General features: G+C 36.3%; 1 protein-coding gene across 6 annotated transcripts in view; it reads right to left on the reverse strand.

The window, feature by feature from the left end:
* Positions 1 to 19,697, reverse strand: part of adgrl3.1 (adhesion G protein-coupled receptor L3.1) — a 98,786-nt gene that overhangs the window by 41,734 nt on the left and 37,355 nt on the right. For all 6 annotated transcript variants that reach the window (XM_042714732.1, XM_042714659.1, XM_042714586.1 and 3 more), the window contains exons 5-6: positions 15,995 to 16,009; positions 11,934 to 12,740 (exon numbers count right to left, since the gene is read on the reverse strand). In XM_042714732.1, the coding sequence (XP_042570666.1) occupies positions 11,934 to 12,740; positions 15,995 to 16,009 (822 nt within the window). The remainder of the gene's footprint in view (positions 1 to 11,933; positions 12,741 to 15,994; positions 16,010 to 19,697) is intronic.

Here is a 19,697-nt window from a genome sequence, read left to right on the forward strand (position 1 = left end):
ATCTACAATCTCAGTCTCTCTCTAGGCATCTCTGCTGTTTCAGGGATGACTGAATGAGTCAGGTTTCTGGAGAGTGTATGTGTGTGTAAATGTGTGTGTGTGTGTGTTTGTGCCCTGTGCAGCAGTTGGGAGTGTATGTTTTGACAGGCCTGATCCCTGAGTGCAAGGACTTCAGAGAGGCAAAGATAGATGATGTTTAAAAGTCATAACTTCCCACTGGCACGCTCTGTTGCTGTCTGTCTCTCTCTCAAACACACAAGCACACACCTGAGGGCCTGAATCAGGCATATAGCAGTCAAATGCATATATGTAGCCTTGTTTATTGATATGAAGTGAGAAAGAATCTGTGTCGGAAGCTCAGGACTTCACATGGCAGGGAGCAAACATCCCTTAAAACCTGGGCTAGACTACACTATGATGTAAGAGTTCTGTCTACAATGCATGTGTGTGTGTGGATAGACACGTACTGGTGCACACACACAGAGCCGAAGAGCAAAACTAAAGTGATAGCTTCACTCTCTTTTTTCTTTTTTATGTCTCTTATTCCCTGTGTCTCTATCTTGCCGTGTTTATCTGGAGATGCTCTTGTTGCTGCAGCAACTGCTGGAAAAAAAGGACAGAACTCTGAAGAGGATATAAGACAAAAACTAGAGGACAGAGATGCTACTTCTTTTCCATTTCCATGTTTGTCTGTGAATTGGCCATGGCGATGTACTTTAATAAAAAAGTAGATATGAAAAGAATGCAGGAACAAGATCCCACAAGGCTCTATTCTAGGACCAATGAAAATGTATTTTAAATGTAACTGAAACATATAGTTTTATATATTTTGATATGTATTTTTCCATATTTTACAGCCATGTTCCATATGTACATACTATGTACGTATTGTAGTAATTACAATAACTGGGTAATAATAAGGTACTAACCCCGAACCTACCCTAAACCTAACCTTAACCCATGTAATTAACTTATACTTAACAGTACTTTCTTGGGTAAGAACAATGTAAGTACACACACTGTAAAATAAAGTGTAACCTTATATTCGATATAAATTTCAATATTTATACTGTATTACAGTTGCTCTGATTAGAGGCACATAACTGTTAAAAAAAACTAAAACAAAAACTCAGTACTATAAGTACAAAAAACCCATTAAAACATGGTTAAAAATAAGCAGTGCATATTTTCCACACTGTTTGAACAAAAATAATAATAATATTTTTTTTATTTATATGCTCCAGGATAACAAAAGAGAGTAATAAACACCAAAATTACAAAATGTATAAAAATTGTAATATGCCTATATGAAAATCTGAATTATTGAATCAGAACTTTGAAATCAGTTGATTGAGTCACACACAGTTTAAACTGATTCACTGCTCTAAATTGTAAACAATCTGTCATTTTTATTGCAGAAGAATGTAAAAATGCTGTAGTAACTGTAAGTCACTTTAGCATTAACTACTGTTTAAAAGTTTAAAAGTCTCTTATGCTGACCTAGGCTGTATTTATTTTAAAATATTTCTATTTTAATGTCTATGTAATGTGTATTTTAATGTGTTTTATTTTAAGATGTAAATCAGCATCATTACTCCAGTCTTCAGTGTCACGTGATCCTTCAGAAATCATTCTAATATGCTGATTTGCTGCTCAAGAAACATTTCTGGTTATTATCAATGTTGAAAACAGTTGTGCTTGTCAGAGTCATGGGGGGGCATCCCCGCAGTACTGCCTACATTGCAGATCCGCCACTGACCCTGCCCTAACAGCTTTAGCACATATTTGCCGGTGCATGAATTATACCTGAAAATGTGCACTAACAAAACTGTGCAATCACAAGGCAGCGTGAATCCTCGTTAGCAGTTCAGAAGGAAAGATAGTTCCTCTTTCTTAGACTATATCCCACCAGACAGCTTTGGCTTTTTATAGAGATGCACTGATCCAAATATCCCCTCACATCTCCTCTCATCACTTTTCCTGCCCTCTTTTCTCTTCTTCGTCTCTCCCCCCCACCTCCCTCTGTGCGGCAAATCTGACTGTGATTTTAAAGGGTTGCTGAGTGAAATGAAAGCACTTCCTGTTTCTATTTCTGTAACTGTCTGTGTGAGGAGCTACTGAGGCAAGTCTCGGAAAGCAGCAGAGCATTCTACAGTGACTAATCGCTCACACACACGCTCACAGAAGTCAAGGCACCCTTCCTTCCTTTTTCTCACAGAAGCCATTAAATGACAAACCAGCCCTTTCATCCACCTTCCAAATCTCTCCATCACTCCTTTCTCACCGATGACCGCCTGTCCGGCTTGCCCTCAATGTCTCGAGATTGTCATCTCCATGATACAGCCCACTCAGACACAATAAGGGTACAGATAGAGGGCAACGTGTGTGTTTTTCAACGGAAAGGGTGCTTTGATTGGCGGCTGATCAAAGGAAGTCTTCCATTCTCCGCCTTGATGGAAAGATGGCTGACTCACTCCTTGAGGGTAAAGGTCATTTATCCTCTATTGCTCCAAACACTTTTAAAGGCAGCGTGACTTCAGAGTGGGCTTCCAGCGCGGTCTGTTAAGCCCATCTCTTCCTGTAGACTAACATGAAAGAGAAGGCGATATATAATCAGACGTCTATTTCCGACTGCAGGCTTGTCGGAAAAGCGCTGTATGAAATTGGGTCATTTGATGTTTGGACATACTTTCAGGTGTGACCGGAACGGCGAGTCATTCGGGGTTGCTCAACGCACACAGTCCTGTTAAATATGCCTCAGCCCACACAGAGACAGGAAACAATGTCACCTTGCTGATCAGGACCAATCAGAAGACAGAGTCATGGCAACCACACAGGGAATCAGTGATTGGTGCAAGTTTGAGCTGCTGTTTATGATTTAGGAAAGGTGCAATAAATAGATCAAAAGTGAGAGTAAAGATTTTTTTTTAACTCTCTGTTCACGAAAGAATATAAAAAAAATCCCAGTTTCCACAAAAATTTTAATTGCTTTCAAAATTGATAGCGGGAAATGCTTTTTGAGTGCCAAGTCAGGGGTGTTTCCTATATGTGATCCTGGACCACAAAACCACAAAAATTTATAAATTATCTGAAAGCTGAATAAATAAGCTTTTCATTGATGTTTGTTGTGATAGGACAATATTTGGCTGAGATGCAACTATTTGAAAATCTGGAATCTGAGGGTGCCAAAAAAATCTAAATATTGAGAAAATCGCCTTAAAAGTTGTCCAAATGAAATTCTTAGCAATGCATATTACTAATCAAAAATTAAGTTTTAATATATTTACAGTAAGAAATTTACAAAATCTCTTTATGGAACATAATCTTTCCTTAATATGCTAATGTTTTTTGGCATAAAAGAAAAATCAATAATTTTGACCCATACAATGTATTTTTGACTATTGCTACAAATATACCCCAGCGACTTAAGACTGCTTTTGTGCTCCAGGGTCACAAATAACAGTATAACACAGTTTGACCACAGTGCATTAACTAGCTAGTCATGGCTGTTTCCCGAAATCATAGTAAACATGTTCAAACCTCTTTTAATGACATTACTAATGACTATTAATGACATCACATGCAGGTGGTAGAATAATAATTTCTGCAATTAATCGATTACTTGTCAGTTCTTTATTTTTTTTTTTAAATGTAAATTTACATTATGTAAATGGAGTACACTTTATTTAAATCCCATATTTAAATTGTAATAACATTTCGTAATATTACAGTTTTTTATTGTATTTTAATTAAATAAATGCAGCCTTAGTGAGCATGAGAGGCTTCTTCCAAAAAAACACCTAAAAATCTTACCGCCCCCCCCAAACCTAGTGCATCTGTCACAAAATGTCTGTTTCGAATAATAAAATAATGGATATGTTGTTCAAAATTAGGATAAAATACCTGGGCACGAAATTATTTGCATGCATTCTGGTTGTTAAATGTGTCTAAAGTGTCACCAATTGGTTAAAAGTAATTGTAAGAACGGCTCAGTGACATTCGTTTTCAAAAAAGGTCTAGAATCATTTGTATGCAAATGCCACTTGGTTTGATATTTTGTAAATAATGCAGTGACATTCACACATTTTTAAGTGTGACTTCAGTGTCCAAACACTTTCTGGGTCCACTGTTTAGCAAAGAGTTATAGGTCCTAAAAAGAGTGAGTTCAGAAACAAGAGAGAATTTATAATTATGAAGATGCAAAATATACATATAAAACACAAAGAGAGAGGAAACATGTAAGCCCAGCCTCCTCTCCTCTTCCTCCTGTTATCAGCAGTATGGTAATAGCAATGTAAGTCCCCACTATAATCCTCACTCTTATCCTCTCACATCTACATGGTGAGATGCTCTAGGTCAGCAGTCTGTGTAAATGTGTGTGTGTGTGTGTGTGTGTGTGTGTGTGTGTGTGTGTGTGTGTGTGTGTGTGTGTGTGTGTGTGTGTATCTGTGTGAGCAAGGTCCAAAATGAACACTTACCAAACAGCAAACATGAGTAAAAATGGGTGTCACTACATAAACTAAGCAACTCTCTCCCCGCCATTGTTTTTTTTTTTTTTTTTTGCCAGCCCCCACCTGCATTTTTGATCATTTTCACAAAACATTCATGAATATCTGAACATGCAATATGTCCAAAGAAAGAACAGAGCTCTGCTTTTAAACAAAAAAAAAAGTTTTATTCTAGCTTCATGCATTCTTTTATTATAAACACTTGAATGTGGGTAAGTTTCAGTTTAAAAAAAGCAATCTTTTGAAAATTATGTTTTTGTCAAAGACCACGTCTGGATCAGATTCAGACTGATGATCAAAACACAGATGGAGTCGATTGCTTCCATCAACACCCACAAAGCTTCACACTCCTAAAACACTTCCTGAGTCGACATTACTTTCAGTAACGTTAGGCAGTTTTGATTTACATGCTGTTTAATGATTGATGATTGCGTTATTTTACATATGCATCTGCTTGCATACGCAACTGCTTGTTTCTGCTTCTTCTTTGTCTGTGTTTTGATCTAGACATTTAGTACTCTACCAGAAGATGTGTAATAGCGCCTCCTACTGTATAACAGTGAAAACACAGAAAGACTAAAAATTCGGTCAATGGCACGGAAAGATTTTCTAAAGAACTGGAAATTAATTGGTTCTTTCAAACAGTTTGTTTGGTTCTTTTATGTCACTGTGTGGTCCCTGACATCCTGGTGTAAGATATTACATGCACAAAAATGTTTCAATAAAGCCATGTGTAGTTGATTCTAGTTTTTTTATTTAGCTTTATTTGTAACAGTGTTTACTGTAATTTCATATTTCCCAGTTCAGTTTGTTGCAGCCATGATTCAGCTCAAGTAAAACGTAATTTAGAAACCTAAATATGATTTGTATTTAAATCTCAGCTGAAAAAAATAATTATAATAAAATGCTATTTATTAAAAACAACTCTCTTTCATATGTGTGCTGATAAAATTTCCTTACAGTCAAGTCTCAGATATATTTGCAGTGTATTTTATTCATAACATTTTAATTATTCAGCTATTAAAGTAACGTACATCAGTCAAATCTTCAAAACAATTCAAATATTCGCTTCAATGAGTCAGTGACTCACAATGTCCAGATGAAACGCTTCTTGCTTCAATGAATTGCTCAGATTGATTCAGGAATAAATTCTTTAGACCTGTTTTGTGAAACGGTTCAACTGATTCACTAAAAAGATCTGACTCAAAATAACGATTTACTGACATCAGTATAAATGATCACTATAAAGAATCTAACCCTCACTGAAGTAAATGATGTGAGCTATTCAAATCAATGCTATTCAAGTCCAGTAAAGAACGTCTTTTAATTACTTTGTCCTCAGTGGGAAAATCACAATCAGAGGTTTATCTATAATGCTTTAAGCAATGGTTCTCAATCATTTTGACTCAAGGTCCTCAATTGTCCACGAAAATATTCCAAAATCCTGGATATGGATTAAGGATTTGTTATTCACAACTTCTGCATAATCAAATATATTTTAGATCTTGGAATGACTAGAAAAATTTATTTAGTTGTTATAATAAAAGCCATGGAGTTATGAGATTTTATTAATTAACATTAATGAAATTTGACTACCTCATGTATCAAGGTTTTCAAGATAGTTGGAATTTTAGTTGTCTTGGTTTATTTTAAATTCTTTTAAGTCATTTTATCTCATCCTTGGAGGTTTGCTGAGGATCCCTGTTTGAGAACCACTAGCCTAAAGTTTTATTTTCCTTGCATTTCCATCAAAACAAAAATATGAGGAACGAAATAATATGACGTGTCTTCACGTTTTTGTGACAGGTGCAGTATCATTTTGAGACAGACAGCAGCTTGTGTGTACTGCAGTGACTCAGTGATATGTGCTGTTTGCCACAATTTTTCAAGGAAAAACAAATTTGTCCTATATTGGTAACACTTTACTTACAATTATTCATGAGATCATACAACACACTATATGGTGCATTATGAGGCATAATTAATGCATTTAAAACTACTTTTATAATGCATCATATATAAAGTGTAACCTAAATATCGGAAAAATACTTTCAAAAATATTTTTACAAAAATAAACAATATGTAAAATACAGTTGCACTTGCATAATAAATATTTAATATGGCAGTAAATGTGTTTAATTCTCCCACTATTTGCAGGTGTAGCATGAAGTTAATTTTAGACCCTGTGTGTGTGTTAATGTGAGAATGTTTGTGAACTCTGAAGTGTGTGCACATAAGTATGAGTGTGAACATCACTCCATTACTGATTGATCTGTGTTAAACTCCCTGCTGGCCGATCCAGGTGCATTCTTATTCCTGCGGATCGGTTTAAATAACGTTTTCCCTCTGTGCTGAGCTGTAATTGCCAATGGAAAGAGTTTTAACTGTATGTAAGACATTCTCTCATTTAATAAAAGCAGAGAACAGAAGTCTTCACTCCACTAAAGGAGCACGGAGGCTATTCCACTTAAACTATCTGCGGTGCCAATCCTAACATATTACATTAGCATCAGACTTTAAAGCAAACCTGGAGGAAGAGGATTCTGGGTAGGAGAGTGAGAGAGTTAGTCTGTTGAGAGTGCGCTTTAAAGTAAAGCAGATTAAACCGCTATCACCTCTGCAGTAAGACTTCAAGATGTGCTGAAGTGAGAGATGGTGAGTGTTACATGTGAAACACTTGTGTGCATGTTTTTTATTTCCTCAGTGTGAACATGCTTAACGGAGCAGAACTCATTTAATTTCTCTCAGCCTTTAAAGCAAGTTTTTTTTTTCTGAATATGGCTCAGAGTGCGTGTCTGTGATCTTTGGATGTGCATATGTGAGAGAAAAAAAATGAAAAAGATATAAAATAAACGCTGGAAATTCTGAATCTCACTGCTGATACTCATAGACTTTTATTTGCAAAGGCTATCTGTATTGTTTTAGCACTATATTCACAATGCAAATCAGGTTCATAATACAATCTTACAAGCTTACAAGCCACAATCCACCATCTCCGGTCTGTTCTGATCGCTATATTGTGGTGGATGTAATCGATATACTTTACTGGGAATATAGCATTACTCCACCACTGTGATCCAGACACCTGAATTGGCTCTTTAACAAAGTTGATTATATGCTTGACTGCACAGACGGTCTGGATATATGCCCAGTTATAATGCTCTTCTTCATCATGATGAGTTACTTCTATCATGATTAATAGAAAATGTACACTAAATGTGTTTTTTTTTTTCAACCTATTGAGATTAAATTTGCATTTTCATTCAGCCTGTCTGCCGTTTTTTACGCACTGGTCTGAACAGACAAATCGAATGCGAAAATTAAACTGAATTTTCATGCTGAAAATCAGGCCTTAATAGCGCTTCCCTATGCAGCAGCACTGTTCAAGTGCATTTTGTGGACGGTTATTCTGAACTATTCCTGGTAGCTAATAAGATGCAGGTTTTGTGAAAGTGAAAAAAATAGCGCAAAAGCTTGAATTTGCACCCAAGAGTGACAATGAGAGTTTCTCTATAAAAAGAGAAAGAAATCTAGAAGCGGCAAGAGAAAGTCAAAGATACAAAGAGGAAAGGAAAGCACATAACCAGGCAAATCTAATCTCCTTCAGTCTTTTCATCTTCTCGCTTTACTGTTCCTGTAGATCTGAATCCTTCACTGTCCTCCCAGCTGACCTGAACGACAGCGCTTTCACAAGCACTTCAACTCTTCCAAGAGAAACACGCTTTGTTCAGGGACATGCAGCACACATATGAAACTTACACTATGTATAGATGATAAAACAGCTATTAAAACTGCTGCACTCAATATGACAGCACTCTGACTTACAGTACACATGGAAATTATAGTTGTCATTTTTTTCCCTTTCATTTTTATTTTGTGCAGATTGAATACTAACTAGTAACAATATTTGTTTAACTTATTTATTTTTTTATTCTTCTGTAATTCTGTGGTGCTAATCTAATTATTGTTGTGTTATATATTTTCACGTAGCATCAATATTTTGGTAAATATTTAGGTAAATTTCATAACTTCTATCATTAATTATGAACCATTGGATAAGTACAGAATATTCTGTATTATTCTAGTGCTTTCTGGAACATCCCAGTCATAAAGAGAAAAAGTTTTGACCAACTCACGGCTAACTGTTTTTTTCAAACTGTTGTTGATAGCTCATATTATACATGTAGCATGTCATTTTTATGCACGAGTAAAAACAGAGTAGCTTCCATAAGTTGTCAACATATTTTTTTAGTTTTCATGAGATTTCGTATTCAGCATGTCAAACTTCATAAATAAATAGAAAAAAATAAAAACCAAACAAAACCTTTAGAAAAATTTGTTTCACAAAAAATACTATTAAAAATACTAGCCAGCAATACTAAGTTACATTAAAAGTGGGGGGTTCAGCAGGTGCAAGCATTTACATTTATTATAGTATCCTTAATTTCCGTCAAAATATCACAGAAACTGCAGATGCTGCTATGAAAACATAAGAAATGAATATGCATTCTGCATCAAACAAAGCAAGACAGTTTAAGAATCCATTCAATAAAAGAGAAACATTGTAACAATCAATATGGCATCCTGCCATTCAATAAAAAGATGTAATCGGCTTGTTGGCATTGGCATTGCTTGCTCATTTTGCTCTGAATGCGCATGAACTAGGATTTAAGCACAGCTGTTTGTTTTTTTTGTTGAACTGACATGTTATCGAAATGGCACATCATTTTTGACATTTCCGTTTTTTCCCTATCCAGTAGATTGGAGGTGTATTTGAAAATCGCTGCCCTGGGGCATTGATACAATGACTGCAGAGTGAACCAACACGCTACAACAGGGACTTATGATAATACAGTCACTACTGTAGTAACAATATCTCTAGTAACTGTTGTATTTGGGGGGGAAACTGTGGCTATGACAGAAACACTTTATAAGGCAGTCTGTGTTTGTGGCAACAAACCAAAAATAAGGGTCAAAAGAGTTGAACCATTAATAATTAAAAGGTTATTGGTCACACTTTATTTTAAGGTCCAATTCTCACGTTTAACTCTTAACTAAGACTTTTGCCTCAATGAACTCCAGTAAGGTATTTGTTAAGTTGGGTTAAGGATCTATCATATGCTCATGCAGAATAAGGCATTAATATGTGCTTTATAAGTACTGATAAACAGCCGATATGCTTGCTAGTTAAAAGTGAGAATTGGTTCTTAAAATAAAGTGTTACCAAAACAAAAGAAAAAATTGAAACATCAAATAATAGTGTCATCGCTATTATGTTGGTCTTTGTTTTTGATGATTTCATTCACATACCTATACTTCTAACTTGTTAATGTATTGCATTTTTGAATAGAAACATTTTGTCATAATCTCTCTTTAAGCAAAAAATCGTGATTTATTAAGAATCGTGACGTTAAATCTTGCACCGAGCCTCTATTTCTAGAACATTCTCTCCTCTGCTGTGCTTGACAAAATCTTGTTGTTTTTTTCTATTTTTCTCTTTAAAAGCTGACGTGCTGACAAATGAAAAACTAATTAAACCAAGATAACATTTAATTAAACGCTGAACTACACAAATACGCCGTTGTTATAGCAATATTCTCTTTGATATACAGCGTCTGTTCTGCATTGGCTTAGGTGGCTAACGACTCAACCTTTACAAGATCTTTGATGTGGAATATGTTAATAAAGAAAATGAATGCAGGCAGTGTCATTAACAAGCACCTACATATATTTACACCTGTATTTTTTAAAAGTCGTTTACACCTTTAGAGATTAGAAGTACTAAACTCTGCACGAATCAGTGTGTGGGTTTCAGAAACGTACAAATATTCAGAGCTGAAATGTGTATTAGCTGTATTTAGTATTTGCTTGCTGTGTGAGCTGTTCTGTAATAAACTGACAGAGCATGTGAGAATCTATTCGCAATTTATTAATCAAATCTCATACAATATGCTCCATTCGGACCCAGTTAAAAGCAAAGAGACAGACTCTGCCCTGCTCTGCTCTAATAGTAGATGCTGGAGATAATAACTGTTAGTTTAAACTGTAGATAATGATTAATTCAGATGCATTTCAGCTGAGCTGGCAAGCTGACTAAAATTGCAATACAATACAGCTCTCAATATGAAGAAGGAATAAAACAAAGTGAAAAACAACCTGACTAACGGACTGCGATAACCTATACAATAACATTCTCTGAAAATGTAAGTCGGGGGAAAATCCTGAAGGTCTCTTTTATCACTGGCTTGAATACTTGTACAAGTGAGTGAAAATGACAGAGCTTTCCAACTCTGCCAGTTCAGTTCTTCAAAGTAGATTTGTGACTGACAATCACAGAGTAGTACAATACTTGTAAAATAAATTAAACTGTGGGGGAGCTATAAATTTCACACCCCTGACGGCGCACGTTTAAAGGGACAGTTCACCCATAAAAGCAAATTCTGTCTTTATTTGCTCACCCACACCAAAAAAGTCAGTCCTTTTGCTTTATTCCAAGTCTTCTTGTTTGATGAACAGACCAATCTTTCAGCCATTATTCACTGATTCACTGACAGTCTTCCCCCAATGAATCCATCTGTTTGATGAACAAATCGCTCAGTCTGGACTTTGAACTGGATTGAATGGTTCTCTAAAAAGAAACTGCTCCATTTGTTAACTGATCCTGTTCACAAACTCACAGATTTAATGGTTGCAGCAGTTCTGGAGGGGAACATTATAGTACAAGTATAAAGTATATAGTAAAGTATACAGTATAAAGACCTCAATTTTGATCTGATCCTGTCCCACGAAAACTACTGTAGAACTTCACTGTAGCACACACAATGTATGGATTTTTTTTAACTTTTCTTTTTAATTAATTTAATTAATATGTGGGGTCCACACATAGATTAAATAATCCAGAGATTGCTTGAAGTGCTCAAACACCTAAGATCACAAAGAACTTTCATAAATGTAAAAGTGTTTTTAACTCTTTCCCTGCCTTTGAGTGTTTTCATGCTTATACAGTAGGAGGCGCTATTACACACCTTCTGATAGAGTACTGAACGTCTGGATAAAAACACAGTGAAGAAGAAGCAGAAACAAGCGATTGTGTTCAAAATGTTGCTTTTTTCCCGAAACTTACTCACATTCAAATTTTGATTAAGAAAAAAAAGTGCTTGAAGCTAGAATAAAATGTTTTTTGTTGTTGTTGTTTAAAAGCAGAGGCTCTGTTCTTTCATTTGACATTTTGCATGTTTCAACAAAATATTTTGGAGGCCATGAACATTCTGTAAAAATGATAAAATATGCTGGCAGTGGCTGGCAACTTTTTTTTTTAAATCCCGGCGGGGAAAGAGTCCATTCTAATTAAATGCAACATTGTGACTCAGTTACCAGTGGATTCAATGTGTGGCACAAATTAGTTGAAATTAAAGGGAAACTCACCAAAGCCCATTCTGTTGTCATTGTTTCCGAAGTCGAGAGAATATATGACAACATGGTAGTTGTTCCACACGTACAGCAAATTGTCTCGAGGGTTGTAGTCCACAGCTGCGATGTACTGGTATGAATTTGGGAAAGGAATGCTGAGGTGCGTTTCACGGCTCTTCTCGGTGTTGTACATGTAGTCAATTTTATTCCCCAACGCTTCATTATCGTCATCTTCATAAACGCTCTTCACTACGTACAGGATTCCGCAGATCATAAAGGCATTGGAGGCTGTTCGCTTATCGTATGACGTATCCCATGAGCCCTCCACTCGGAGCGTGTAAGGATTGAGCTGACTGACCACAATTCGTCCGTTGTTCTGTTCGGTGGCGTAAATTACCCACAGTCCGTTTTCATCCACTGCCAGATCGATGTCAGATTTCCCTCCCCAGCGATACGGCGAGGTGTCGTGGTAATTAGCGTTAGCGATAATCGCCTCGCCGCTCTTGATACGAGTTCTCAAGTCGAATTTAACAATGTTGCGTGTACGTTCCTTGTTGAAGAAAAGTGCACCGTCATACACCACAAAGCCGGTGCCGTCCACACGATGCGGCAGTCTGTATGTCGTGGTTGGACGACCTGCAATAAAGTCCTCTTTAGATGAATACTCGGTCAGTGTATCTGTGCGGTAAGGTGTCCAGGGCATATAGTAGATCTTGTTGGATGACTGTAGCGGGTCTTTACACCATGAACCAGACTGGTGGTCTGACTCAAAGAGGTGCTCACTCTGATACACCCCTCTCAATACACCTGGACAGAGAAAGACTGAAAGAGGAAGAGAGCGAGTGAGTGAGTTAGACATATTTAAATGCATTTTTTAATCTATTAGTTTATTTCAAAACACATCAAATGGATTTCACACACACAATGGTCTACTGTACTCTCTTTTATGATGAGCATGTTTTTCATTCGTGAATTAAAATTCATTTTGAGGACACAAAGTCAAAAATGTCAGGGTGATACAACTGTCCCGATTTAATGAAGAAAAAGCATGATTAATAGAATTGAATTATTGCACGGAAATCCTTAGCCCTAGAAAGTACTTTGGAGTAATCTTGTTTTCTTAGAAAAAAATGTAAAACTGTTTCATTGCTTATCGAACTTGAAAAACTTTTGTCATGTGGTGCAACCAAAAAATTCATGCGGTGCAACTAACATGCAGAAATAAAAAAATTAAAATAAAAAAGGGACTCCTACACTCCCTGATGACTTTGTCAAGGTCAGTATGTTTCTTGAAATATCAGACAATTTTACTTTAGTTCAGATTTAAAATGTCGTTGTGCGAATAATTCATGATTATTGTAAAGATTTCAGATGTTGATGGACTTTACACAGTTATTGAACCGAATTGAATCAAGTGAACTGATCTCAACTGAACAATGACTGTTAAATGTTGTCTTTTAGAGCTGCTTTACAGACGAATTGAATTTTGTTTGCATCATTGAATCATTATTTTCCTGTTTATCACCATCTCAAACAATCTGTATTGTATAAAACACTATATAAAGGCTACAAAAAAGATTTGTACTTTTTACATAGATGTTTTTTTTTTATTCTAATTAAGATATATTGAAGGCATATGAAAAATATATAATTTTTTACAGTGGTTACATCACATGATAATTTTTATAATAATTATCATCAGATTGAAACAAAGAGCATGAATACAAAGAGCACTGAAAACTTGGCAAAAGAGATTCTAAGAACATGGCATGTGTGTTTTAAACTAGATTTTTAATTTCTTTATTATGAATACTCTTGTATGTCACTGATCCATGTAACACACTAACATCTGCAATGGTCTACAACCAACTTTATCAGAAAGCGACATGCTTTGTGCCTGAGAGAGAGAGATCTATTAAATCATATCTGATGACTAGTAACCCGATTTATACAGTAGTTCATGACTCCTGCAGAATCCCTCAGGAGTTTCTGAAAATCTGTCTCACCGACTTCTCTAACCCTGCGGAAAATTCACACGGTGTGAACGTTTGTGTGGGGGCGCTTAAGAATCATCACCCTATTATTCCTGGTACATTAAATGTGAAGACGAAAATAATCATCTGTTAAGCTTTATGCAAATCAACCTTAATTTGTCCTCCAGAATTACAGCTTGTAGTAATACTAGCATTCTCTTCTGTGATCTTACCCACAATGTATTGCTGGCAAAAATAGCAACGGTATTTTCTAACCCTGGGAAAATTTTCTGGGGGTAATTCAAATCACATTTTTAAGTACTGTGAAAAATCAATGACCAATAAACACAGTTGAGACTGGATTAAAACCAGGGTTAGCCACCAGCCGACCAAGCTTTCATGCATATCTTATAAATGTACAGTAGTATGACTAAACCCTCTGTGTGTGTGTGTGTGTGTGTGTGTGTGTGTGTGAGTGTGTGAACGTCTAATGTTTTCGCTTTCTTTGATTTATAATGATACTCTTGCAAATCATGCAGATACACTTACACGGTCGCACACAAACAGTCACACAGAAAGCCTGCCATAATAGCGGCTCTTTCCCACCATTCCATTCCCAGAATGAGGGACATCCTCATGGGAAGTGTGGCTGGTATTTTAACTATTACTGGATGTTTCCTTTTATTGTTTTAGATGCATTGATTTTCCACAATATGTCCAAATCCAGTAACTTATCTTGGGCTTTGATAAACTCAAGTGTATTTGCATTTAATACTTTTTAATTTTTTTTATTACTTGTGACTGTCAAATGTTTTTGTAGCTTACTACTTTTTTTGTTGTTGTTGTTGTTGTTTTTTTTTCCATCCTAATTTCTAAATTCATATTCAAGCATTCAATTCATGTTCATTTTTACAATGCTTATCTTTGCAAAGCAGCTTTACAGAAAAAGTTTCAAACATTACAATCAAGAAGCCAGCGGTCAATGTGGCAAAAAAGGTATTGGAAAAAAAACCTTGAGAGGCTCCTAAGTACACTGTAAAATGACATTTTTTTCTGTTATTGTCAATTTAAAATGTGCTTTGTAATATGCATGTCATTCTGTTTCAAATCAAGGCAACCTGACATAAAATGCTTTGATTTTAAAATACCAATTCACTTAATTTGAGTGTTTTCACCAATTGATGAATTTGATAACTGTTCATGCATCATCTCTAGATTTGCAAAAAGTTATTATGTTAAGGTCCAACAGTCTAGATTCACCCCAGGCCTTTTAAGACTGGCTTAAAGGGATAGCTCACCCAAAAATGAAAAATCTGTCACTCGCCCTCATTTCATTCCAAACACGTAAGACCTTCATTCATCTTCAGGAACATACATTAAGATATTTTTGATGAAATCCGAGAGCTTCCTTACCCTGCATAGACAGCAATGCAACTGAAACATTCAAGGCCATGCATTGTGGTACTCTCGTCAACGTGCGTCGAAGACACAGACGAGAAGAAATTGTTAAAGTTGTTACGGTTGTTTTCATAGCATACAGAAAGTATTCTCATAGCTTCATAACATAACGTTTGAACCACTGGTGTATCGTGGACAATTTCAAGGATGTCCTTGAACATTGCGTTGCTGTCTTTGCAAGGTCAGAAAGCTCTCGGATTTCATCAAAAATATCTTAATTTTTTGTTCTGAAAATGAACGAAGGTCTTACGTGTTTGGAATGAAATGAGGGTGAGTAATTAAAGACAGAATTTTCATTTTTGGGTGAACTATCTCTAACATCGCAAGACATCATTTTCCCACTGCCACATCTTGTGGTCAGCGCTATTGGCAGCTTAAGTTTTAAACAACGCCAACACCTCACCGTTCATCTGATACATGGTACGCCACCAGATACACTGAGAGAGATCAAGAGAGAGGAGACAGTGAGAAATAGAGGTCTAATTCAGGGAGTACAGCCTTGGTCTGAGATCAAGTTTCTCCTCCGCATTCCTAATATAAACCATTAAGAGCTACTGATCGCCAATCTGTCATTAGTATCAAATAACACCATAACAGCCTGACAGTGAATTACACACTTAAATCACATTAAAGTAATGGACCTACCTCTCTGTTCCACTTCTGCATTCACAAAAGGGTGGAAGAAGAAAAAAAGAAAGAGAAAGAAACAACAGATTAATGATGCAACATTAAATAGTTCACAGTAATTCAATTCCATATGCATGTAATGTGTGTCGTATCTTAACCCAATCTTGCAAAAGTAGTAAAATGTGCTTCATTTGTACTCTAGAAATTCCATTAACAATGTGATCATAATTTCTGAAAACAAATACAGTGTCCATGTGATATTAGCCTATTAACCAGAAAAATGAATGCATGAAAAGAAACTTAATCAGACATAACGTGTATTATTATTACAGAAACTTATAGTCTGACACAATATCATAGTGAGTTAGGGGCAGGACTATTTGTTTGGCTGACCAATGAAAAAAGGAGGGAGTGGTTTAGAAAGTTTAGAAAACAACTAGTATTTTTGCAATTCCTTTTGTGACGCTAGTAATGTGAAAATCTGTATATTTCTATCTTGCATACATACACTTTTAATTTGGAGTCTTCTATACTTGTTTCCTTTTATATACTTTTCATCTTCATCTTTATTTCTCTAATTACATTTACATTTTTTTCTTTATTTTCAATATTACGCACCTAATAGTGGAAGACTAAAATAATTTAATTGTACTCGTTTAGAGCTTGACGTGTTTTAAAAATTACAATCTAGGCAGTCGCAACAATTTATGTTCCGTTGTGTATGTGTCTGTGTGTGTTCTTCTCTATGAAATATGCATGAGGATGAACTGTTAATGCATCACTCAATAAATAAGCCGCCACACAAGAGAGAGACTGTGTGAGTGCGTGAATGAGGTTCCAGGAGATCTGATTTAGAAGTAATTATGTCTCCAACACACACACTTAGTCGAGTTTCAGTCACGTTGTAAAAGGATCAATAACAGATAGTCATTGGCTGTCAGTGATAATGAATAAAAAAGTGCCTAAACAGACAGGATGCGTCGAGACCTGCTGGGAGGTTACGATTTCCTCTACTAGTGCCCTATCCATCACAACTAACCGACAGGCCGATGTGGGTGATGTAACAGAGATCAGAATCACGATGAAACTGAGGTAGTGACATATTTTTTGTTCTGTAGTGTGACAAAGCGGGACATGGTTCCATCCACCGTTTGTTGATTGGATGGAGGCAGATCTCAATGCGAGCTTGCAGCCAATTGTAAGTAAGGGGCGGGGTTTAAGCAGACTAAATGATTGGAGAGGTCCAATATACGCCACCAAAAAAAAAAAAAAAAAAAAAAAACGTAATTTCCCTGTAAGATTGACATTTTGATTAAAGAATCAGGAAAAGAAGAAGAACTTAAATGTAAATTGTGCACAGAAAGATCAATAACATGTATTTAGAAAACTTATTGATTGTTTTCAAACAGGTTTCCAAAACACTCCCAGTCTGTCATTGGTCAGTCAAACAGATATCCTGCCCCAAATTCACGCTATTGGTTGAGCCAGTGTTCCTATGCTGGGCTGGCAGAGAAGCTCAAACAAACAGAGCAATGTTAAGACAGACCGGGCACGTCCCATTTCGCATACTTCTGCACTACTGAATGCTATTTTGTATGAATAATGTGAGAAGTGCAAAAACAACGAGATGTAGCACACTACAAGGGAAAGGACTAAACACGCTAAAGCTAACAGTATTACATCATGCCCATTTTAAATGTGCACACTGTTAAGTACATAAGGGCAGTTCAATACGATAACTATAACTAAAACTATAAAGTTTTAATAATCTTTCTTAGTCTATGAGAAATAACTGCAGCGAGCGTTTATAATAAACATGAATAAACATGAAAATTAGTGGGGTTCAATGTTGAATTGGACCCCATTGACTTGTAAGTTGAAACACTATTTAGATTATCTTCTTTTGAATTCCACAGAAAAAAAAAAGCTGTATGGTTTTGGAATGACATGAGGCGAGTAAATGATGACAGATTTTTCATTTTTGGGTTAGCTATCCGTTTAACATAAATAATACGACTTAGAGAGATGCAAGATTCTTAGGCTGTAATTTAAAACTACTTTATTTCTTCCATAAAGACAGTAGTTAATCAAACAGATCTAAGGAGCAGGTACTGAGTGTCTACATGAGGTGAAGGTTTTTGAGTGTGTAGGTAAAACAGACGTCCCATATTGAGGCCAAAGCAGAAAGGTTGACTGGAGTTCTGCCAACTCCTCCATCACAGGGGAGAAGAGAAAGCCAGAAAAACCTCAAGAAAACATTTGGAACATGTTCCCAAGGGTTTCTAAGACTGAAGTAATTAAATTACCTGCCTGTGTGTGTGAGACTGTTTGTGTGTGTGTCGGTACGTATGATGGACCTCCCCACTAATTAGTAGGCCTGTGGAAAAAATGTTTTAGGCTTTTTGCTTGACCAGATGGTCACAAACACACACTTATGAGCACTCACACACACTTCACGACCCTTATGTGCAGGACGATTTATGGTCAAAAGGTCAAAAAGAACTGTGTGTGCATCATGCCTGTGTGTCCTTAGTGTCATGTGCAAGATATTCCACCGTGTCTCTACTATTCCAACCATTTGTGAATCAGTATGTGAGTGTGTGTGTGTGTAGGTGAGACAAAGTGTGTAAGTGTATTCAGGCTTTTCCTGCTGCCAGTGCCGCAGTCATATGATACTGATTTATCGTCACCGTTGCCATGGCCACCCCAGATTGGAACACCAACCCCACAGAAACCGTGAGAACTTGAAACCACATCGCTCTGCCCTCAGATGATTGACAGGCTCTTTCCCGTGAGTCATGGCATGGGACGAGGCCGGACAACGGCGGATAAATGCAACAGAAGTACATTCATATGTACTGTATTTTGCTGTCAAGTACGAGTTCATATTTGGTGACAGATATGATTGAGGTGCCAGGTAGCAATCGCTGCAGTGCTAAACTGTTAGGAAAGTACAAAAGTTTCTAATCAAGTTGAGATGCAAATTTGAGAAGCACACAGTGAATAAAAACCTGAACTAATGGAGTCATTATTATAGTCTTGAGGCTCTTTGTTATGGAAGGCGGACGGGGCCAAAAGTTTTAAATCAAAACTTGTGAAATTTGACTGTCAACATGCACTGTTTGATCGCATTAATGTGACATTGAAATTGCTGTATTTGAGACTATATTTGAATATGAGACACTATGGTACGTTGGTATATACGTATTCAAACATCAGACGTCATGTTTATTCATGAAGGACGTCGTAATTATATCCTGGTATGCATGTATGCAAACATCAGATGTTATATTTGTTCATGAGGGATAAAGCATCAATACATTGTGTGTGATGTCAGTCTTATGTCCTTTTTAGTTGTTTAGTTCAACGTTCTTTCTCAGCTAGAAAAGTCTTAATTTACATTGTAACATTAATTAATTTACTCCAGCATAGTAGATATCAGTAAAGCAATGACGCAATAAACTAAAGAAAAGATTAATGTGTGGGTAAATCTGCTTAAAAAAATTATTAATGTTCGAACACAGCTAGAATGGACGAGTGCTAAGAGACACATTCAAATTCATTGTCTTAACACGGTAAAACTATGCGTTTAAAAGTACGGAAGAAATGCAGTGAAAACTGCCTGCTTAAAATGGAGAGAATGTGGTGTCTACATATATGTAACACGTTTAAAATTGCTGCTGTAATGCGGACAAACTGTGCGGTTGACACAGTCAAATTT

The sequence above is a fragment of the Cyprinus carpio genome, chromosome A1 (assembly GCF_018340385.1).
Source record: "Cyprinus carpio isolate SPL01 chromosome A1, ASM1834038v1, whole genome shotgun sequence".
Lineage (NCBI taxonomy): Eukaryota > Metazoa > Chordata > Actinopteri > Cypriniformes > Cyprinidae > Cyprinus > Cyprinus carpio.